Source organism: Hydra viridissima, unplaced genomic scaffold, assembly GCF_058129835.1.
Source record: "Hydra viridissima isolate aposymbiotic clone 2 unplaced genomic scaffold, HvirCarnegie_v1 scaffold_17, whole genome shotgun sequence".
In the NCBI taxonomy this organism is placed as follows: Eukaryota; Metazoa; Cnidaria; class Hydrozoa; order Anthoathecata; family Hydridae; genus Hydra; species Hydra viridissima.
In genome coordinates this window covers 1,160,080-1,185,817 of record NW_028324316.1, presented here as the reverse complement: position 1 = coordinate 1,185,817, position 25,738 = coordinate 1,160,080, and the positions used below count along the sequence as shown (strand labels likewise).

The window sequence follows — 25,738 nt, the reverse complement described above, 5'->3', positions numbered from 1 at the left end:
TTTCCTCAGTCGTTGCAACATCACGAGCTAATCGAAAAAATGCTCAAAGGCGGAATGGCGACCAACGGAATATGCAAATTCGCGGCCGATACGGACGATTTTCCAGTCGCGGAGCTGCCGACCTATTGCCAGTGCATAAAAATGTACGACGAAAACGGACAATACGCTCGAGCGCATTTGGAACCTCTTATCTTTCAAACGGGCGAGGGGGACTATTCGTGCGACACGCTGGAACGAATAAAAGAAAAGTACGGCGATTTTTCCCAAAGCGGATTCGGAAAAACGTGTTTGTGTACGCCAACGTGGAGATGAAAAAAAAAATTCCAAGACATGATGGGGGGTTATTCGCCCATGATTGAAAAACGCGAAACCGCGGCCGAAGAGCTGAGCTCTTTCGAAATCGAAAGAACGAGAAAAAAGCTGAAAAATGGAACCTTCGCCCTGCCTTTGAACAAAACGCCCAAGCTGGTTTTTCGTTTTTCGGCGCACGACACGGTGGAGTATTTCCCGTGCTTGTTGGATTTGATAGAACGTTGGGGTTGTCAGATAGACAAAATCTATTGCGTGGTGCCGTGTTGGATCTTTCCGTTGGCTAGAAACATGGTCAAAAACAACATCGCGCGCAGACAGGAAACGCTTTTGCGAGGGGACAAGATCACGTCCAAAAATTGCAAGCTTTGCACCAACGGACATTACGGTTGGCTTTGTCAAGACGCCGCCAAACACAACAGCAGCGTGCACGTGAACCACCAAGAGAAAACGTTGCAACGAACGGTAGCTCGAACGCGAAGAGTGCTCGAAATTTTTTGCGACGAAGAAAGACTAACGACGAAAGAAGCGACGGAGATGATCGATCCTCGGTTTTGGTTTTTGTTTTTAGACGTCGACGGGAACTTGATTCGCGAACCGGTGGAACGTTACAAATTGGACACCTTTGCTCATCGCGTTGGTTTGGACGGCACGTACGCAACCCCCGATTACACTTACGACGACTATTACAAAGAATATTTGAGAGAATGCCTCGTTTGCGACAGCAAATCAATCGTTTGTCTCGCGCCGAATACTTGTCGTGAGGACAACGAAGAAGAAGAAGAAGAAAAACACGTGTTGGAATGGGTGTTTGGAGACAATAACGATTTGAGCGAATGCGTTTTTTTGGTCGTTCGCGAAAAGCGAAAGCAAAAAATGAAATCCTTGCGACTGACGGCCGCTACCGTTTTGTCGCTGGCCAAAAATCAAATCAATCGTTTCCGATGGAGTTTTCAACAAGCGCTACCCGAATGCGACGTGCAACTGTTGTTGGCCGACACGGATTCGTACGGAGTGGCCGTCAACCATTATTCGTATCCGGAGCAAAGTGAAGAACGGTTTAGAGATTACGTAGACAGACGTCTCTTCGAAAATCCCGAAAGCAGACGTTGGTTAGACTACAGCAATTTGGACAAGAACGATTATTGTTACGACAACAGTCACGCCAAAGAAGCCAATTATTTTCAAGAGGAAGTGCCTTCGCCGTGGTACATTCAAGAAGCGGTAGCCTTGGCTCCCAAGTGTTACTCGTTGAAAAAAAACAATTTCAAACCTCAGGACAAGAGCGAAAAAATCACGGCCAAAGGCATGAATAAAGCGGCGCTTTGCTTCGAAGATTACGTTTCCAAAATCAATGGCAACGTAGAAGAAGAGGAGAAAGAAGAACGAGAACCGAGAAGCGAAGTCAATAGAGTGACGCAAAATCGCATGCAAAGCAACGTGAACGGCATTCGCATCATAGAAAACACCCTCGACATTGCCAAAAACATCAACAGCAAGCTTTACGTGTTTAACGACGGAGTGATGAGAGAAATAAGAGATCATTATCGTTTGGAACCCGTTCGAGCTTTGAACAAGAGTTGCAAAGGGGATTTACAAAAACTGTGCAGCGACGAACACGTTGCCGCGTTGAAAGCATGCGAAGAAAAGATCGTAAAAGAATGGTCTGTGTATTGAAACAGACGGCGCATGATCGAACATCACATCCTTTCCAATTTCAAAAGAAACAAACGTTTATAAAAAACAAAAGCTTATTATTGTATTATTGCAAAAAGAAAAAAAAGAAGAAGAAGAAGAAGAAGAAGAAGAAGAAGAAGAACTCAACAAAGATTTTTTGTTTCGTTTGTTAAAAGAAAAAGGTTTCGAACCGTGTTATACCGAATGTCGAGGAGGATCGTTGGAGAAGGAAAAAAAAGCAAAACACGACACTTTTGAACCTCGTTTAGACGCTTATCCGGAAAACGCTACTTTGTTGGGTCCCACCAATTGCGGAAAACGACTTTGGCCTTGATCCTGATGAAATCCGGAAAATATCCGCACGCGAAAATGCTTTTCGTGTTGCAAAGCAGACAAACTTCACCGTCACAACTCGAAGCTTGGGGCTCCATCGCGAGTTCTGATTACAATCGCATTCGGGCCGTGTATTTGACCATCGTAGATAGCGTGGAACGTTTAGATCAAGAAATATTACGAATTTCTTCGTTGAGTTTAGAGGCGTTCGGAATGCAAAACAACAAAAAGAGACGCATCAAAACGCTGGTGCTTTTTGACGACATCAGCCCTTTGTGTGTAAAGAGCGAACCGTATTTGACACTGTGTTCTAGCGGTTCGCATCACGGTTTGGGTACAATGACTATTTTTCACAGCGTTCCCAATCATTCGACGCAGTGGCAAAATTTGCAAGTCCATTACAAGTTGGTAATAGCGTTTAACGCTTGTTCGTCCATTCACGCCATGTTTCGAAACGAGTTTCCGTCTGGCGGAAGTAGATTCAAACATCCCATCGTGGATTTGTTAGTTGGCAAAACGAAAGAAGGAAAACATTTGGCTTTTTTTCGAAAAAACAGCAGCGTGGCTCGGTTGAGAAGCTCGTTAGACAACCCTCTACGACAAGAAGTTTTCATTCCCGTAGACGGCAAAGGCGAATGCGATTTCGATTATTCGAGCATGAGCGTGGCTAAAAAACTCGTCTCCTTTCAAGCCTTCCCGTACGTCAAAGTCAAAGATCGCAATCAGCATTTTTATTTAAAATCGTGTCATAACGAACCCGAATCAAACATTGTTCACCCCCCAGCTAACAATCTCCTGACCAAAGAGGAATATATAAAATCGCGCGACGTCGACAAAACGATTCTTTTTCAAGAACAACAGCGACGAAAAAAGAAGAAAAAGTTCGGAGAAAAGAGAAAAAAACTAATCAAACGCGCCGACGCTTTGCTCAAACGGATAACGCTCGATAATCGAAGTTTTGAAGACGACGATGATGACGATGACTATTAAACAAGGCGACAATCGAGAAGAATGGCTGACAGAACTTTTGCAAGAAAAAACAAACATTTTCGAACAAACGTATGACGAATCGTGGTTTGAAGAATTAAACGCTTACATGGCGGAGGAATGTGTTTATCGAGGAAGAAAACACGAGGAAAACGACCAATGTCGTATCGATACTAACTCAATATCGGACCGATACGAACAAAACGAAACAGAGTTTAGGAAAATCGACAAAAAAAAGATAAAGAGAATCAAACTCAAACTGAGAGCTTGTTTTTTTATACTAAACATGAAACTACGCAAAGACTTCGATCGAAACGAAACCGAAATTTTGCTGACGCACATGATAAATCATTACAATCCCGTTCAGTTTGGCAAATGCGAATTGATTAGCGAAGAAGAAAAACGAATGTTTGCAAAATGTTTTAAAGAAAACGTCACTCCTTTGTTGAAAGAGTTTATCAAATTGCTTTTGTATCCTTACGCCGACGAATACGCGTTTTCGGGAAGAAAACAAAAGGACAAAAACGAAAAATAAAAGCGTTTGTTTGCGAAAATTTGACGGTACTAAAAGAGTATTTCAATTCTAACAACTTTCATAAATACCTGCAGCAAATAAACATTCACGCCACCAAATATATGTTGTGCTTGACGAAGAAAAAACAAACCTTCATCATAGATTTGTTAAGATTGAAATTCGATGTTGATTATATTTAAATAAATTAAAAAAAAAAAAATGAATTCAAATTCTGTTTTCGATTTGTTTAAAAACATGAGAGAAAACGTTTGGCCAAGACAACGTCTTTTCGTCAAAGACGACGTTTCGAAAAATGACGACGGAGGCGAAAATGATGATCGCGAAAACGAGGATTGCGATCGCGAGGAAAAAAAGATTGCGTTCAAAAGTTTGCCTTCTAAACTCTTGTTTCAAAATCTAGACAAAGATCCTTATACTCATCGCATCAGAAACGAGCAAGAATACAATTGCTTGGCTTTGTCAGACATGAAACTGCAAAACGTATTGCAAAACGAAACCGTAGGCGTGACCGATCACGCTTTGTGGGAGGCATGGGAACAAACCGGAAGAAACGGAAATTTGTTTGGTCAACTCTTAAAGCACGATTATACCAACGCTTTCACGGACCGCATGAGACACATGGAATTATCTCGTTTGCTTCGTTCTCAAAGAGGTACGAATTATCGCCTATCGAGTTCGACGTTGAGCGGTATGAGCAACACCAACGCTATATCGACTTTTATAATCCCCTGCTGCAAAAATGGTGCGCGTAGAAGAAGAAACGAAAGGCAGCGATAAAATGCAGACAATTACATGTTACGTTTGCGTTTGTTAAATTCGCCTGATGATTTGTTATTTTCCGACACGCGCTTCGAACACGAATAAGTTCGTTTGTTTTTGAAACGCATGTGTCACACACCCGTTTCGATCGGATGGAATGAATTGTCCACGTTCAGCATGGGAGTACGTCATCACGTCGGAGTTTCGCTACCTCAATTGAACGATTTAAAAATTTACGTCGTATACGGACACAGAGCGTGGGACACGAACGAAAACTTAAAAGACTTGTACGATTATCTCACAAGCAACGCGCTAAGCGAAACTAAACTCGAGGAAAGAGATAAAATTTTGTTTTATCAAAACGTGATTCGTTCGATTACCGCAGGTGTTTCACTTGTCGATCGCTCGTTTCCGTTTTCGAAAATTTGGAAGATGGAAACCAAAGCCGACAACTTTTAAAAAAACTAACGTCGAATTGGAAAGCGCTGCACTCCAAAGAGATTTGAAAGAGGATCCATATTATCCCATCATGCAGGGCCTTGGACGAATTCTTGCCATTGATTTATCAGTGTTTTGTTTTTGAAAAAGCGTTACCGTTTAGAAGCGAACAAGACGTTGCCGAATTAAACGAAGCGTATCAAGCGAACGTGTTGAGTAATCCCCTTGTTGATAAGTTTTTATTCGATATTAACGCTTCCCTAAGCGAAAAAACGCACGGAATATTTGCTGGTTTTGCTCGTTTTATCATGTTTGTTGTGATGGGTTGTGTTTTAAATTCCATATCGATTAATCGATTAAATTTCATATCGAATAATTCCATTATTCATCAATTTCCATCGGTTCGTCTTCGGTTTCATGAACGATCGGTTCATCAATTTCCATCGGTTCTTCCTCAATTTTTTTTTTATTTTCTAAAATAAACACAAATAAAAAATACAAATAATTACACAAATATTACGAAGAATAATGGGTTTCTTTAAGAATATCAAACATTTCGTTTATGTTTGACATCTTTTCAACGTTTTCTTTGTTTTCTTCTTCTTTTTTTTTTCATTTTTGTTAACGCTTTTTTAATTCGCAACCATTGTTCGTAAGGATCAGAACAGACTTCAATCATATTTTTCATTTTGAAAACAACTTCGTAATAATGCTCTTTATCTTTATCGCCGTTCCACAGCATAAAAACATCCAATTGCATTCGATTTCTGATACCTTTTTTCGAGCATACCTCCAAAGTCCAATCTTCCAATTCTCTAATAGTTTTTTTCTTCATTTCTTCGTCGTTCATTGCGTTTGCCTCAAAAAGAATCTTGTGGTATTTTCTATTGTCAAGAATTTTCGCAAAACAAAGCAAATCTTTAATGTTGTAACGCGATAACAAGAAAAACTTCATTCTGGTCATTTCTGAAAGATCAAGGTTCATTTTTTTTTCTTTTTTGTTAGCTGTTTTATATAAGTTTTCCACGTCTTTACAACTCATCACTTTTGTAGATGAAAACAATGAATTGTTAGAAGTTAAGAGACTGATTTTTGGATAAAAGGGTAGTCGATGAATAAATTTACAACAAAACTCGAACGCGTTTCGATATTTCGCTGCCATGTAATCGTAATCTATACAAGGTACGGCGTGAACATTTATCATACACCCAAAAGGATCAAACATTCTTGTTAAGGATACTTCTCTTATACAAGAATGAGTTTTGGTAATTTGAATAGTCTCCATATCCATTATCCACCATCGCCTTCGAACTTCTACTTTGAAAAAAAATTATATTATTATTTTCGTTTTGTCAAAACCCACTTAACGATTCTTTTTCCGACTCGATTTAATTTTTGATTCATCGCATTGTTGGTATATCTCGAGTTAGTTTTTCGTTTGCAAAATTTTAATTTTTTACAATCGATTTTTTTTTTTAAATAATTTTTTTTTCTCCACATTTTCGATTTTCTTTTTCTCGAACCTATCGCGGATACGGGTTACGACGATACAATTTTAAAATCAATTTCATCATCGTCACTGACAATAGAATTGAACGGTCTTTTATATTTTATAATTGCCTTTTTTTAAAAAAAAAAATAAAAATACAAACAAACTCATATATATCACAAAACTAATATCAATTTAACAACGAGTTATTTGTATAAAACGATACAATACCGTTTTATGTGGCGGTTGGTGTGCTTATTTCGCTTCTCTTTTCTTTCGCCATTTCGACAAGATCAAAGTAAATATCGACTTGTCTTATTTAAAACATATATTCGCATTGTATTTTCAAGAAACCAATGTCTTTGATCAACGTTTAATTTTCGACTTTCGAAATTTTATCCGGAACGTATTCCTAAAATATTGTCGATAACAGGAAATAATAATCGTATTTCCCAACCAATTAGAAACTTTATTATTTCCCATATCAATAGTAAACTCATTTCTATTATTAACAACATTATCAATAGTTTCTAAATGCTGCATACGAAACAAAGTATAAGGCTTATCAGGATTAGCCATCATCAGAGAAGTTTTTTCTACAACCAACGTAGGATTTATTTAAGGATTTAACATAAACAAACACGGATCTTCCATTTTTAATCCAACGTTAGCCAAACTTCCAATTTGAGCATCAGTAATAGGAAAAATATGTTCTAACAATTTATCATATTTATTTTCAAAATATAACTCCAAAGCAAATTTCTTTCTCCCAACATAATCTTCTATTTCAAATATTTCATTAAACAACTTTAAAGGAATAAGAAAGTTTAAACCGTTCCCACAAGCTTTCTTATTATATCTATTAGTCAAAATAGTTTGATAATTAGGAGCATCACCAGTAATCGCACGTATATTGACACCTGTAGCGGTACTTTCTTCCAATGTCGGATGTTTAGCATAAAAATCTTTAGGTGACTTATCACCAAAACTTACACTCCCCAATTTGTTGATCTAAATTCCTTTCTCGATACGTTTTCTTATAATTTTTCTTATACGTCAGTGCTTTCATGCGTGATAAAAATTCGGACGGAACAATATTATTCCTAAAATGTTCTTGATTTTTCGCTAAATTCTTAAACAATTTAATTCCTTTTATCCAATAAAATATAAAATCTTCTCGCACGCAAAACTTTTTCATTACAGCACCATCAGCATGACCATCTGCCATATTAAAATAAGAGTTATCATTCACACTTTTTAATATTCGCAATTTAAAAGCAAGACATATTTCACTCAATTTTATATGATCAACAGCTTCCCATTCAAAACGAAGTTTTATATCTCGAGTAGTATTGTTATTGGGATACACCACTTGCGTAGTAGACTTAATTATCTCTTCTTGCACTCCTGTTGTATTAAAACCAGTCCGTTTTTCACTTAACCTTTCTTGCCACTCTTTGGATAATTTTCCCGAGAGAGCTTGTTTCAATAAATCTCCTTCTTCTTTCGTATTAATTAAACTCTCTTCAATTGTAGCAGGATTATCGTTAGGACTATAACGATCTTCCAAGTTCTTTTTTCGTAACTTACTTTCTGTAGGTTCATAAGCAGGCATTTTTTTTTTAATCAATACAACATTTTAAGTCTTTAAATATTAATTCACAACAATACATACATCAATTAGAGTCGCTTTCAGATTCACTTTTAAACACATCTTTTTTTTGTTTGTTAACGTCTTTCAACGCTTTCTTATACCTTTTTGTAACCATTCTTTTTTTCGATTTTTATTTTCACGTCTTTTACATACAACAGTTCTTAAAACACACGCTCGAAACATACCTTCAGCGTTCACCGCGTCGACATTTTCTAAACACACATTACACAATATATTTTTTCGATTTCTCTTTCTTTCTTTTCGCACTTCTTCCTCACTTTCTTCTTCATTCTCCTCTTCACTTATAACTTCATTTTTTTGTTTTTCGTTTCGTGACTTCGTTTTTCTTTTTGTTATTTTCATATTTTTTCTTCTTCGTTTACATAATTCTCTTTCTCTTTCTTTATCAGTTCAAGTTTATCATTCATTTCTTTCATTTCTTTTATTCTTTCATTCGTTTCTTTTTTACCTTCTTCTTTGATTTGTTGTAAATAAACATTTATTTGTTTCAATTTTTGATTATTTATCTCACCTAACATATGTCGAATCTCATCATAAGGAGATTTCTTTGATTTATTTATATTAAATCTATTAGCATACGCTTTAATATGACTCATTCTTATTAACGTTTCACTTGAACTTCAACAATAAATATCGGATTAAATTTATAATCTTCAAAAATTAACGGTTCCTTATTCGAATTTAATAACGTGCATTTCATTTTCTGTAACGATGTTATTCGATTTAAAACAAACGTTCTCACCACTCCATCAATTTGAGGTTCTATATTATTTACTGCTACATGAATATAACCATCTCTTCCACTTCGTTCATAATCATTCTTGTCAAAAGAAAAAACAACATTTTCCACAAGCTTATTATTTAGAAATACTATTTGGGCTAACGCATTTTCAAACTGAACATGTACCATTTATCATCTTCGTGAGGAAAATTCAAAACATTAGTCGACATAAAGAATATTTGTCTGACAACGCATTTTACATTATTCTCACCATATCTTCGTAAACATTCATCTATAGATTCCGTTTCCACTTCCAATAATAGAGGATTATTTTCTTCCACTCTATTTTCTTCCACTCTATTTTCATTTATTTTTTTCCATTTCCAATTTTATGTAAAATAAAAACACCGGCATCCATTGTAAAACAAATATTGGATCGATGACGCAGTTAAAAAATAATTTTTCATTTTTCGAATTCAATAACATACAACTAAATATAGAAAAATCAACCGTAGCTTTAACTTGAAAGTAACGCACTTGTCCTTCTAAAAGAGGTTGATGATTATTTAATAATGAAATGTTTGTTCTTTTATCTCCTTTAATCGAATAACGATTTAAATCAAACGAAGCCACCACATGTTCAACTTTTATATTGTTTAAATATACATCACATTTCTCCGCCATATTAAACGTGATATGAACCCATCGATCTTCTTCAGAAGGAAAATTAAGAGCTTCCGTTAGAAAGAAATAAATATTAGTTAATACACAACGATAATATTTTTTATTTATATTTCTTTGTTGAATTTCATTGAATACTGAATTCGATAATCTTAATGAGAAAGGAATACTTTCATATTTTATAATATTATCATCACGATGAATAATCATGGTTTCAAACACATTCGTCAATTTTTTATTCTTATTCCTGTCATCTCTAAGGTGATTAAATATTAAATGTACACCTCTAATAGGATAACTTTCTTTCCAATTATCAATAATAGTGCCATTATACCTTCTTTGAACAAGCGGTTGTTGATATATATCAGTACAATAAAATGTGAGCTGCTGAATAGCATCATCAGTTAATAAATTTTTTTGTCCTTGACGCCAACGAAAATAGTTCGTTTTATTTTTACTGGGAATTTCTTTTCTCCACAAACCTAAACACACCAAAGGTAATTTTACAGAAGAAGAATAACTTTCTTTTACTTGTTCGCAATATAACCACACTTCCAAATTATTCTTTCATGTACGGTTTAAATTTAACTGATTTAAAATCACCATTTAATAACGAAACATAATCATCATTATATTTTAGTGAATATTTAAAATTTCCCACAGGATTTTGAATAAATTGGATTACATTATACACAACACTTTAATCAATCACTTCCAAAGAAATATCATCATAAAACGGAGAACACCATTTTAAATTATCTTTTTCACTCCATTGCGGAGTCCATAGTTCTTTACACATTACTTTCAAATATATATTATTCTTATAATCTTCAAAACTTAATCCATTTAACACCATATTCGTTTTTCCACCCATTGTTAACCCTTGTTTAAAATAATCTAATATTTGAGGAGATCGAATACGAAATATATTCTGTTCTGTTTGAAACCATGGAATGGTTAAATGTGATACAATAGTATCCTTATTCGCCGACACTTCTAAATACGAATAATCTACTTTGTTCACAACTCCATTATTCTTCAATCTTATACACGACATTCCAAATAAAAAATCTTGTATACGAGGAGGAAAACAAGGCATATATTGCCAATACTTCTTATCCGGATACAACAAATGTTGCCACTCTTGTAATAATGTCTCTATTTCAACATGTTTATCTTTAATTCGATCGTTATCTTCACCGTATAAATATTCATACATCTTTCAATCGACAAACATTCGTTAGGTGTTCTTCTGTTATGTCATTCTCGAATAATATTATTTCCATACCAATACGTCATATCGGTTAAATGTTTATTTTTATTAAACTTATAATAATATTTTACACCAGTCGGATATATATAGATCTTTGAATAATTTCTTCAAAAAAACTCGCAAACGGCGTCGGAACAAATATTGGATAAGAATATCCAGTTTTAGGATCTGCGCCAAACACATGACCAATATTAGAAACACGAACAGTGATTTTAATTTCATTTACATCACCGCTTTTATTAAATTTATCAGAATCTCGAGGTTCAATTCTTATCGAAAACAGATAAGTGAATTTCCCTCGCGCAGGATCAATCATATCTAAAACGTAACTATCTTTCGGATTTTTATCATGTTCCACAAAAAACAAAAATGGTAAATTGTGATATTCAGATGGATCTTTTAAAACATATTCCCCATTCACTTACTTTTCATAACCTTGTCGAGCGAAATTATGAAGATTATCATACATAATTAGTTTATCATTATATTGAAAATCAATATATTGCTGAAACGGAAATACTTTATAAATAGCAGCCTGAGAATGAGTGGGAATAAAACCAAAGTTCATCACGCTTTTTACAACTGCAGGTGTCGTAGTCAGCAAAGGAATCGGAAGAGGAAAATAATATTGATTATGAATATATGTTTGCTTCACATCATATTTATCACTTTCCGGCACGCTAAATATTTGCACATCTTTCGCCTTTGGTATTAGATCATACTAAAAGAAATTTTGAGGTCTTAATCATCGCATTTTAAAATTTATCTCTGCTCGGTTTTTATCCGTCACCATCTCGCAAAAATTTCTTTCTCTCGAAATGTAACTTTCATTTCTCAACGGACTGGCAGATATTCCACTACAAAACGAACCTTTCCAAAATTGAAACGGTAAATACGGATTTGGAATCAACGGAAAGTTCATGTTCCACCAATTATTATCAATATCACTTCGTAAATCATTCCACTTCAGCCACTTCATGCCATCATTCATAAATGTTCTTTTCATAAACACATTATCATCATCATTCTTTTTCAAATATTCGTCATTTACCAACTGCACAATACTATGATATATATTAGGTTTTCTCCGCAAATCTTCTCGAAAATCAATAACTTTTAAATTACATCCATGCACAATACACACTTTTTCTGTAATCCAATATAATATAACCGGTTCTTCATTTAATCTAATTCGTGAAAAAAAATCACAATTATAATTATTATAATACTCTTTAACCTTTTGAATCCAAGAATCATTGGTTCTATCTTCTTCCTTTTCCATCAAAGACAAATTAGTGGGAATCGACAGAGATTGTAAATGGATAATAGAATCTCTCTTCAACATATTTCGACTTACTTTTTCTGAAATCAACAAATGGTAAAGTAAACTCATTCGTCACATTAAAAAGATTTTTCGTCGACGAAGGATCGCCACGAATTTCGGAATAATGATAATGCGTGGCTTTATATAACCTATCATCTAACACTTCTTCCCACAACATATTAATTCAATATATTATCAATAAACAATATCACCTTTTATAACAATTGACCTTATATTTAATGTCTTCTTTTTATAAATTATACCGCCGTATCTTATTTATTTACACCCGTCTTATTTATATTTTACCTCAGTTTGTTCTCAAATCTGATTGGTCGGTTTACTTTTTTGTTTACTTTTCTCTGCAATCTGATTGGTCGGTTTAGTGTTTTGTTTACTTTGCGCAGTTGTGAAGCTGTGCTTGCACAGCGGAACAACAAGGTGATAAGATCATCGAGCAATCACGTGATTGGGACGTCAGAAGAACGTGATCGATGCGTCAGAAGAACGTGATCGATGACGAACAAACATGTGACGTAATGGAATATCACGTGATGTAAACTACCAATCAGAGGGCAGCGGAAGAACAACTTTTTGGTACTCTGTAAATACATCATCATGTATACCCCTTTTCAAAATGAGACTTCTTTTTTGTGATCAGCACTTTGTCACCTATTAAGAATTTTAGATCTTTTCTTTCCGTTCTCACCTTTCCATATAGCCAGACCTTGCTCTTTTCTTCGCTAGCTTCAACTGGCGTCATTTTTATGGAAGAGTGTATTGTGCTGTTGTAATTTTTCACCATCTCATCTAATACGTCAATGTATTTATTGGTGTTGTTGGCTGAAAAATATTTAAACATTCTCTCTTTCATCGCTCTGTTCCATCGCTCAACGACACAACTTTTTCCCTCGTTTTCAGTGGAATACAATTGCACACCTAGCGCTTTCACATGCTTGTTGTAAAATTCTTTTCTTTAGTCCACCCACAATTTGGTGCACTTTCTTTCTTCAAATATCTTTTTCAACGCTTCAGCCACTTCAAGACCTTTTTTGCTTTTTAATGGGACAATCCATCCATACTTTGAAAACACGTCGATCACCATGAGCAAATATTTTACGCCGTTGTTGAATTTTGAAAACGATTGCATGTCAACCAAATCTGCAGCCCATTTTCATCGGCGCCATTTACAATCACCCTTCTTCTTGTAAAATGGCGAATGACCGGTTTATGAAGCTCTCTGCAAGCTGATCCGTCCATTTCAGACTGCTCTCGGGCATTTTTTTTTTTTCGCAGAGACACAAAATCCAAATTTTGCTTTGGCTTTGATAATCGGTGTGATAAGCTTTCTTTCGTTGATTTCTATTTGAGTGGGATTGGGGATCGAAGTCATCTCGTCAAGCATCATTTGATTCGCTACATTCCTGTTTTGCTGGTCGTTGAAATATTTATAAGCCAAATCATGGTGATACGCTGCAGTATCCACTCTGTCCACCGGTTTGCTCCATTCTTGATACATGTCCGTGGCAGTCAGTCTCTTATCCAAATTGGTTCCCGGTCCTGCAAAGTTGATCCCAGGAATGTGCATTTCTCCTGGAAATTTTGCACATGGAAGATTGATTTTGCTCGACAACTTACTAATCGATTCCACCAAATCACCTCCTTTTGTTGCTGAAACAAACTTGCATTTGGTCGTTCCGCAAACATCGCAAGTCCCTTTCAACATATGTCTGTTATTTTTACTCATCGCGTTTTTCAAGTGAGTCGTCTCTGTCTCTCTTTTGCATTTAACGTAGTACATTTTAAATACAACAAAAAAATTTTTCATAATATTAAAATGGAAGTCATTGATTTGTCATGGAATATGGGCAAAACCAAAAGAAACAACAACGCGCTTTTACCAAGAAGCATTCGAGGAATCATCGTTGGAAACTCCGGTTGCGGGAAAACAACTTTGCTGCTTAATTTGCTGCTTATACCTGGATGGCTGGATTATAACCGCTTGCAATTCTTTGGCAAATCCCTTTTCCAACCCGAGTACAAAATACTCAAAAGCACCTATGAGAAGAAACTGGCAAAAGAAATCATTCTCCAATTGTTCAACATTCAAAACAAAATCGAACAAAAAAACGCGAATACTGAAGCCGTCATTGAAGAAATTTCTAAAAAATGGAACGGAGAAACAGACATGGAGTGCAAATTTTTCAAAAGTGAAGAAGACGTGCGTGAACCTGAATCCTTAGACTCGTCCAAAAACAATTTGATGATCTTTGACGATTTACAACTCACCAAACAAAACAAATGCGAAAAATATTACATCCGAGGAAGACACTCCAACGTTGACTGCTTTTCCCTCGCTCAAAATTGTTTCATGCTACCCAGACAAACCATCCGAGAAAATGCCAAAAAAACGTCGATCACATTTATCAAGATCACGTTTCGAGCGACATGAAAAAAGAAAAATTTAAAAAGTTTTGTAGACATTGCTGGTCTCAACCCCACGGATTTGCCGTCATTGATTTGTCCTCCAAAAAAGACCATGGAAAATACAGAAGCGGGAATAAAAAACATGTCCGGATTTTACTTGCTTGCAAAAGCGAAAAATGATACATCCACAGTATCAAACAGCTCCATCAAAACATACTTTGAAAGACCCATCGAGCTGGATTTAAACAAAGAGTACGAAATGGCGCTTGTGGGGCTCGAAACCTATTGTAGCTACCCAAACATCACTTCTAAAAATAACGTTTTCAGATACAGTCCAAACGCTGGCTCAAACAGCTACACCATTTTCATTTAAGAAGGAGCCTATGACATCAACCAGATCAACGAATACCTTCAAACTGATATGCAAAAAAAAACAGGAAGCTTGTACAGAGCAGACGGAGTCACCATTACAGCAAACCAGTTTCATTGAAATCCGTATTGACATTTGGGAAGCCAGGAGCAACGACAAAATACTGGGTAGATTTTAACGTGAATAACGGCATAGGACCGTTCCTCGGATGCAACAAAAACGAATACACCTACGTTGAAAAAAGAGAAGATCCTGTTGACCCTAATAAAGTCACAAGTGTGATCGACACTTACGAGTCTGAAAATATCGTGAGAATTGAAGATGCTGCAGTGATCCGAGTAACCAATGACATTATCGGCTCGTCATATTTAGATGGAAAAATGACAAACGACATTTACTCTTTTACCCACAGGTTGAACCTGTTTACAAAACTGTTGAAAAACATTTTCACTTGATATACCTTCCCATTGTTGTAAGCAAAATTTCAAGAATGGAAACGCAAATTGTCGATCAAAATGGAAACTTGATCGATTCAGAGAAAGAATATCCTCAACTCTATCCGATCTTTTCTCCGGAAGCGCTTTTAACCGATAATTTTTTTCCTTTTCTATTAAAAATGAGCAATTATCAAAAGATCAGACTAAACATTTCGCAAGGACAAGCTGACAAAATTAAAAAAGCCATTCAAGACTAAACCGACGTCAGCATAAAAATCACTCATCCAGATTTAGAAGGAAATCACATCATCGCAGTCACAAACTCGCAATTGAACAAAATTTGAAAAAACCTACAGCAACGGAACCGGTGTCACTCTCAAACTCAGCAAAAAACAACTCATGCACAACTCTAAAATGGAAGGAGGTTTCATCGGTGCGTTACTTCATTTGCTCGGCATGCTCGGAAGTACTCTAGCCACAAGAGTTGTCCCTGCTCTTGCTACTGGACTTCTTGCCGGTGTTGGCTCTTCTGCCGGTTCTGCCACGGTCGACTAAATCGCCGGACTTGGCGTGGTTTACTTGAAGAAAAACGGAAATGGAATGAAATTAATCGCAGCTGGCTCTGGCTTATACTTAAGACCTTGGTCTAAAAGCGTCAACGGAGACGGGCTCTTCTTAAAAACTGGCAAAGGTTACGAATCTGTTGGATCCAGTTTATTGCTCGGACCCAATTCACCATTTTCAGGCATTCCCATTTTAGGCGCCATTCTCTAAAGTTTTTTGTTTAGCAAGATTTAAAAATCTAAAGAAAATACACTTTTACCGTTCCCTCTGTGGACGAAATCATCAACGGTTTGCCCTCTTCCACAATTACATCCAACACGCTTGAAAAAGAAACTCTTTTTGAAACTCGATACAGCTGATCAGACCGATGCTTAACCTCTTATAGCCCACTTTATTTTCTTGTTGTGTAAAAAATATACTTTTTTAAATTTTAGTCACATATGATCCTAGTATAATAATGAAATTAAAAAAAACACTTGTTTTATTTTTTTTTTTTTGGTCAATTTAGAGTTTGTTGCTTTCAGGCAACAACGGACGCATAAAGTACTAAAATAATTTTTTTTTAATCTGATATAATAGTGCTTTACACGAAAAATCCAGATTTTTCTCCTTTACATCTCTCTGATTTTACATTTTATTTAGAGAAACGCATTAAATATTTAGGATTCATGAAAAGTCTTAAAACAGTTGGATGTTGGCGTAAAACAGAGATGGACATCACACTTGGAGCACTTTACCTTAGGGAAACCATTACAACCAGGATATCTACATCTTCCTTTCTTATCTGTAAACTCTGGCCAATGTTTGTACCCATCATTTCGAATAAGTTTGTTCAGAATTGGCGCTGCAGGACCTTTTATTTTCTTTGCATTATAATTCAGATCAACTGATTTTGAAGGTCGTTCTTTTCTGAGTGACCTTTTCCCTAGCATAATCAATAATTCAGCAATTGGCACTTTAAAAGATTTTAATGACATTAGTTTTTTTAGTTTTCTGAATCTTTTCTATACAAAATCCATGCTTGGACTCCTGAAACATCAAGAAAATGCCAGATTAGCCGACGATACCACTTTTTTGAACGAGCAGAAATGCGATAGTAGCTCAATAGCCCATCTAAAAGATCGACGTCTCCCATGCATTTGTTATAGGTGACGATAGCAGAGGAACAATCAACTAAAATCTCTTTTTTTTTCTTTTTTATCCCATCTTTTTACTTGAAGTCAACAAAACGCGTTTTCAAACAAAACTTTGCGGTTTCACTTTTTAAGCGGATATGCGCAATGTTGCTTTAAAGCAACGAAGGTTTAAATTATATTTAAAAACTCGTTTGATGAAAAATTAATGTGAAAAATATATAAAACCACATTAAATATGTTATTAAACAAATTAGTCATTTTTTGAACAGCAAAAAGACAATATATTTCTGAAAAACAAAGATTAAAAACTGACCTTATTTACAAACACGCAAAAATTGTATCTTTTAAAGCTTACAAACCTGAGAATTCAATGTATAACCTTTTAATGTCTGTTTATTTTGATTGGTTAAATATTGAACTAAAGTTTTCAGCATTCTTTTTATTACAAAATATCATTTTAATTAAACTTTTAAACCATTTTTTGGTATGTTGACTACAAGCAACTCGGGGCTATAAGAGGTTAAAATCAACCTTCACTTTATCCTCAGTTTCTTCTCCAAACTTAAAGCTCTCCGAAAAAATACCGCTTGTCTCCATTGAAAATATCAACACCCCTTTCTCTAAAGCCACTCTAAATTCCGATGTCGGCTTTATCATCTTACACATATCGCTAAACCTCGTAGCCGAAATTCTTCTCTTTGACTGGAAAGAATACACCGATTGAGCTTTGTAACGCGCCATTATGATTTGGGAGTTCGAGACCCCGTTGGAGGGGTAAAAGTAGAGACAACGTATCAAATCTCCCATTAAAACTTGAGAAAACGAAGTATAAACATCTATCAAAAGCATTCAAATAAAATTTATTTAATTATAAAGTATAATCTAAAAACAAAATTTGTATTTGAATATGCCGAAAGTTAATTGTGCCGTAATTGATTGTACAAATAGTACATATAGATTGAAAAAATGGAAAAAAGAACTATGCAATGAACACCAACAAAATATAAGAAGAGAGGAATGCCAATTATGCGAAAAGCCATTTTTATTATATAAGTTTCCATCAGAAAATCAAAACACCCTATACCATTAAAAAAGCAAAAACTTCACTGCACTGCCGGTACCAGTTGTTCAACTTTTATCACACATGCTTTAACGACCTCACCTCACTTGCTTCAACCAACTGATTCTAATAATATTTCAACTTTTATGACACATGCTTCAGGACAACCATATCATTCTAATGATATTTCAACAGATTTAGATGAAGGAAATAATTCACCACAAACAAATATATTATTTTTCTCACCAGTATCTGATCATTCGTATTGCTCTTTACAATCAATTAAAGTTTGCAAAGTATGTGTTGACAAGAGTAATTTAATTGAATCACTTATCAGTAAAGTAAACACGTTAACATTAACTTGCCAAAGATTCAAACGTCAAATATTATTTGATAGTGTTAAAAGTCCAGTATTAACATGGAGAAAAATCAAAACTGATGCTAAAATGATCTTTTATACTGGTTTATCAACAATCACATTATTTGAGAGTTTGTTACTACTAATCAAACCATATTTACCAAGTTTATTTTATTGGTCTGGTCCAAAAAGGTTTACTAATTCTAAAAACAAGAAAAAACATTCTTTAATGAAAAAATCAAAAAGACTATCACAAAGAGACGAGTTTTTACTTGTTTTAATGCGATTAAGATTTCTTTAATGCGATAAGGACTTCTAAATCAAGACTTGGCCGATCGTTTTGGCATATCCCCAGCATTGTGTTCACGCACATTCACAACTTGGATTAAAATGTTAAGTCAAGTTTTAGGAAAAGCATTAGTTGTATGGCTTCCACGAGAATCTATTCGTAGCAATCTGCCACCTGTTTTTGTAAAAGCTGGTTATCAAAAATGTAGAGTAATTCTTGATTGTGCAGAAGTTTTTATAGAACGTTCAAAGTCTCTTGATAAGCAATCAAGCACCTGGTCAGACTATAAGCATCATAATACATTTAAATTCTTAATAGGTGTTAGTCCAACTGGATATATTACATTTTTTTCATCGTGTTATGGAGGAAGAGCAAGTGATAGGTTTATTACAAGAGACAGCGGTATTTATAATCTACTAGAACGAGGTGACGAAGTTATGGCTGATCGAGGTTTTCAAATTCAAGAAGGTTTAATTTTAAATTTCTGTACTTTAGTTGTGCCCCCTGGTGCCCGCTTAAAAAGCCAGTTAACCGCCGAAGAAGTTCAAAAAACAAAACATGTCGCAAATCTGAGAATACATGTAGAGCGAGCTATTAACCGTATTAAAACGTACAGAATTCTAAATGGAAGTATGTCGATTAGCATGCTGCAACATGCAGATGATATTTTACTAACGTGTGGTGCACTTTGTAATTTAAAATCAAAACTTATAGCTGACCCTAAACCAAAAATTAGTACTCATTAAATAAATTTTTTGTTTCACTTAATTGTTTTTATTTGTAAAATATTTTTTGGGGGTTTTATCACTTATTCCTGTGCCTTTGGGTGTTCTTATTTTGTCTAATCTATAATAGAGGTTGATTGGTTAATCGAAGAGGCAAAAACTTCTTAATAAAATTCAATTAATTAAAAAGAAACTTAAATTATATGTAACAATGGTGAAAGTTAACGTCAATTTTCACTATATTTACATATAGTTTACTTAGGTTAAACAAATGGAAAAGAAATGAAAAAGTTTGTGAAGATTTCTATTTAAATTTCATTCACCAACATTAAAATATAAATATATCCTCAAATCACAGTATTATCACAGTATATATTTTACTGACAAACATTAAAAAATAAATTTTATCAAGAAACATTTTAAAAACAAAAATAATAGAATTAGAGAAAGATAACAATTAAGAGACAAGGCAAAAGTGGAAAAAAAAAACAACTTAGTTTTTAAAAATATGATAAAAACCTAAATGTAAAAAAATGTTTTTTGAAAAGAGTTAGATTATGTGCTAAAAATAGATTTCAAATAATAATCTTTATAATAATTAATATATTTTTCCTTTAACAAATTCCACAAAGACACATCAAAATTAATTTTATCAACAACTATGCCATGTGGAGTCCATACAACAAAGTATGTAACACTGCACCTTGTAACAGCCATTTGTAACATACATTGGGTGTAATAAGTATGGTTAGTTTTAAGTTTTACATTGATACCCTCTTTTATTAAATATGGCAAATTTAATTCTGTTGGTGTTGTAAATTAATCTTGTAAGGGCATTTCACCTCAATACATGCTTTAGGACAGCAATCACATGACATTATTCGGTCTGGACTTGCTCCAATGTAAAGATGTTCATAATCCAGGTAAAGTCCACATTCATTCAAAGTAAGATTTTTATGATGACCTTTCATTTTTTCATAAAATGCATTCACTGTTTCAACTTCCATTGTACGACCATATATTAAGGCTGGGATATTGGGGTTAGTAAATGTCAGTCCTGATATTTTTTGGTTTAGTGACCAAAAGTTATGATACCCACCGACAGTTTTTTTAACTTTATCCATATTCGTTGCTACCTCATGAGCTTTAGAGGCAGTTATAACACTTTTTCGATAGTGATACCAATTTTCATTTTCATTTTGACCTCGTGTTACTAACTCTATTCGTTTTATATTTTCAGCTGACAATTTTACTTTTAAACTTGTAAAAAATTCAGAACAACACGAAGAGGTAGAAATTAAACTGTCAATGCTTGGCAAATCAACTGGTGGCATATCAACGTTTGTCAAAACTTCACGAATAAAGTCTATTTTTGGCTTTGGAACAGCAGTAAACAAAATGCTTGTCGGCACAATATTCTCAAGAGCAGAAGCTACATCATTGATATTTAATAACTGCACTGTTTTATTTGATAGAGGATTATATTTTTCTTTTTGTATATCTACTAACTTTCTCTTTTTTTTACCTCTTTCGCCAAAATCTTCACGACTAAAGTCAAGATCTTTGATTTTAGAAGGTGCTACTTCTTTTTGAGATGGCAGCCATTCATTTGAAGTGCTTGTACATGCAGGGTTTGTTAATCCGTTTCTTACAGCAGCTTCAACTCTATACATTGCTGCAGCAACATGATTACAAGTTTGACCCATGCCAGCCATGCATGTGCAATGACAGGCTTTTATTTTTGCACTTTTTTCTAATACTAACCACAGTTTATGATATGTATAATTAATAGATTGTGATCTTCGACATTCTGATTTAAATATACAATAATTACTTCCTGTTAAATTATGATACATAAGAGGCTGATTCCAGGAAGATTTATAGTAGCTGTATGCTTTTGAGTTTTTATAGTCACTTAAGTCTTTACTTCCTAGTTCTGATGGATTAAACATTAAATAGGTAAATATATCTGGATATAACAACATTGGCCAGAATGGCATACCCTCTTGTTCGTCCATCCAGCCATCAAGAATTTTAAATAGATCAGGTATTTGCATATTGTCTAATTCAAGTTTCAAATTATATTCTTTTTTTAAATCTGCCTCAACTTCTACTGCTGTTTTTATTGGTAGAACATTGTTTTCTATTGCAGCAAATACACGAGCGACTAACTCTTCCTTTTTACCATTTAACTTTAATCCTCTTAACTTTAGATAGTTTTTTAACTCTTCAACTTTCATCTTTGAAATCATATTGTACTCCATGATTGATTTTATAGTAAATATTTGTTTTAGCAGTATTAGTTAGATGTTTATACTTCGTTTTCTCAAGTAAATATTGTAACGGAATTATCTTTTTACCGCTCCTATTGGAGTTCAGACCTCTTAAAAATGACGTGTTTTAAATTCGCTCAATCGGTGTATAGCGCTCACTCAAATTCACGTTTTGAACGCTTTCTGTCGCCACCTTAATATTATACGAAAACTGGTCTAAAGATCTCACGGCGATTTCCAAACTTCCCGCATTCAAAATCGACAGTCAACTCGCTACCACTTTTCACCGTTTTAAACACCTTGCTCATATAACTCTCAATACCCACATGCAACGACTCCTCAAAATCAAACACTTACTCGTCAAACTTATCTGCAAAAAGTTTCACTTCAAACATTAAATTTATTGTTGTTTTTGTTTTCACGCAAATTCCTTCTTCGCCAATTCTCAAACACACCATCCTCATATTATTGAACAAATTATCAAACAACGCTTTCATTTCACCTGCATGCTTTGTTCTCGCTAAAAACTTTTTTTTTTTTAAAGAAGAAAATAAATTTAAATCATTGCGGTAAGAAATTTTTATGACAACATTGGCACGGGAAGAAATATTTTATAACTCCAACATAAGAAGAAAAATTTTATAACTTCAACACGGAAAGAAAACAAATATTAATTCAGCGCACATTTTTTTTGAAAAAAAGGTAAGTCAACAAAAAAAACGCATCAAAGTTATCGTCCTTAAGTACGGAAAAGTATCAATGCGCCAGAACCCGCATTTTCCTACTATTTGTACTCAAATGCTTAATTATTTATAATAAATTTATTAAATTGTGTACATTTAACGTTTTAAAGGCTATCATCTTTTATAAACACATGTGACAAGTGTATAACAAATAATAAATAACTCATGTATAAATTACTTTCGTTTTAAATTAATTTGATTAATAAAAATTCAACAATATTTCAGCTTTACTTTTTCGTCTATTTATAGCATGTTAACGCATTGTTATTTTGTGATCAGTAACTAAAAACTTAATGTTGAACTAAGTAACGTAGACGCAAATTGCTTTGCTTTACATTGTTAACACTTATATAAACTTATGTAATGTTAAATAATTGGTAAACTATTATACCTCCGCATAGTTTGATTTTATTTTTACAGATGGTTTGATTTTTTCAATTTGAAGGCATTTATCTAGAGGAGTATTAGTTAAGGTTTCGCACCTTTAAATTGTGGAAAACGGCCACTATAAATTAAATAGCCGACAATAACCCGTATTACGGGTTGCTTTTTGCTAGTGCTAATTAAACTAATAATATTTATTAAAAGTGAATGTTAAGTATACATACATACATACATTCATACATACATTCATAGATACATTCATACATACATTCATACATACATTCATACATACATTCATACATACATTCATACATACATTCATACATACATTCATACATACATTCATACATACATTCATACATACATTCATACATACATTCATACATACATTCATACATACATTCATACATAAATTCATAGATACATTCATAGATACATTCATACATACATTCATACATACATATATACATACATATATACATACATTCATACATACATTCATACATACATTCATACATTCATTCACACATACATTCATACATACATTCATACATACATTCATACATACATTCATACATACATTCATACATACATTCATACATACATTCATACATACATTCATACATACATTCATACATACATTCATACATACATTCATACATACATTCATACATACATTCATACATACATTCATACATACATTCATACATACATTCATACATACATTCATACATACATTCATACATACATTCATACATACATTCATACATACATTCATACATACATTCATACATACATTCATACATACATTCATACATACATTCATACATACATTCATACATACATTCATACATACATTCATACATACATTCATACATACATTCATACATACATTCATACATACATTCATACATACATTCATACATACATTCATACATACATTCATACATACATTCATACATACATACGTCCATACCTTACATTATATTACATTACGTTATATTGCATTACGTTATTTTGCATTACATTACATACATACATATATACATACATACATATATACAGACAGACATACATACAGACAGACAGACAGACAGACAGACAGACAGACAGACAGACAGACAGACACACATACACACATACACATATGTGTGTATGTGTGTATGTGTGTCTGTCATAACAGGTTAGTAGTTTCTTTTTCATACTTATATGAAAAAGATACTACTAACCTGTTATTTCTTTTTTAAATAGTTACTATTTATTATAAAAAGTGTTTTTGTAGTTTTATTTATTAAAAGAAAAGACAATCAAAGTTAAACTTTTTCCTTTATATATATATACAGTATTGGACAAAACATTTGCAACCAAACAATGCTAATTCAGTTTCTTTATATAAAAGTGCTGCATTTTTTCAATTTAGAGAAATAACTATGTAACTGCTTAGAGACAAAGTTCTTCAGGTTTTAATCATCACAAAGTTCATTATTTGTACACGAAAACTAATTAATTAATCAAAAGTATTAAAAAAAAGTGATTTCCTTCTGGACAAAACAAGTGCAAATCGACAAAATGTTGAACAAGCTGTATTTCGCTATCAATATTTCGTGGCGAATCCTTTGTTATCGGTCACAGCCTTGCATCTTCGAGGCATAGATTCGATCAGGTGATCAATGAAACTTTGTGGAATCGCTGCCCAGGCTTTTTGGATTTGTTCAAACAGTTGATCCTTATTACGAACACCTTCACCATTAATTCTGCGGTTGACAATGTCCCACAGGTTTTCGATAGGGTTGAGATCCGGAGATTGAGGCGGCCAATCCATCACCGATAGGTGGTTGTCTTGAAACCACTGCTTGACTACTTTTGCAGTGTGTGGGATCGTTGTCTTGCTGAAAAATCCATTTTATTGGCATATTCCATTCAGCATGAGGTAACATAACATCTTTCAGGATATTTTTATGCATGAAACGGTCCATTATTCCATCGTTTCGATGTATTGGACCTAGACCGTTAGCAGAAAAACACCCCCAGACCATTACATTGCCTCCACCATGCTTCACGGTCTTATGGCAGTAACGTAAATCGAGGCGTTTTCCGGCCGGTCGACGTACACGACAAATGCCATCACTCCCTATGATGTTGAACTTCGATTCATCACTGAACAGGACAGCTCGCCATTTCTGCACATTCCAGTCAATATGAGATGTTGCAAACAGGAGTCTTTTCTTCTGGTTTTTTAGTGAAATCAGCGGTTTCTTTGTAGCGCGTCGAGAAAACAATCCGGCTTCAACAGCACGTCGTCTGATTGTTCGGTCCGATACAGGCAGCTCTAATTGCTTTTGTATCTTGACTGATGATATCCAGGGATCCTTCTTGACGGATCTGACGATCATGGAACCCTCTCTAGAGGTGGTGGAACGCGGTCTTCCACCTTTGTTATCTGCTTCCCCGTAGAACGATATTTGGAACATAGTCTTGATACGGTCCATTTTTTCACGCGATACCTCTCACAAATACTTTTTTGTGACATTCCACTTACGTAATCGCCAATAATTTTCTTTCTTAGTTCCAATCCAAGACTGTCGGGAGCCATTTTTGCACTTGAAGTCATAAAATAATAAATATTTCTGGATGCCACTGGATGCTTCCAGATGCTTCTTCTGGAAACTTCTGGAAGCTTCTGCATGCTTCTAAAATCTTCTGGATACTTCCTTTAATTATTAAAAAACTTCCGTAACGTTGACACGGAACAGACTTAAGAAAATGAAACAAAC

The 25,738-nt window shown here is 34.4% G+C and overlaps 3 protein-coding genes across 4 annotated transcripts in view; 2 read left to right on the top strand and 1 right to left on the bottom strand.

Moving 5' to 3' along the window:
* LOC149876957 (uncharacterized) overlaps window positions 1-25,738 on the top strand; it is a 179,264-nt gene that overhangs the window by 62,712 nt on the left and 90,814 nt on the right. The gene's annotated exons all lie outside the window — the stretch shown is intronic.
* On the top strand, window positions 18,921-19,585 carry LOC145180938 (uncharacterized). Its single transcript, XM_090074816.1, has one exon. It carries the CDS (start codon window positions 18,941-18,943, stop codon window positions 19,583-19,585), a length of 645 nt encoding a protein of 214 aa, XP_089930942.1. The 5' UTR covers window positions 18,921-18,940.
* LOC149876963 (uncharacterized) lies at window positions 20,362-21,900 on the bottom strand. The gene is made up of 2 exons (XM_090074815.1): window positions 20,868-21,900; window positions 20,362-20,804 (listed from the first exon to the last, which is right to left on the bottom strand). The coding sequence occupies exons 1-2, from the start codon at window positions 21,826-21,828 to the stop codon at window positions 20,362-20,364; spliced, it is 1,404 nt and encodes a 467-aa protein (XP_089930941.1). The 5' UTR covers window positions 21,829-21,900.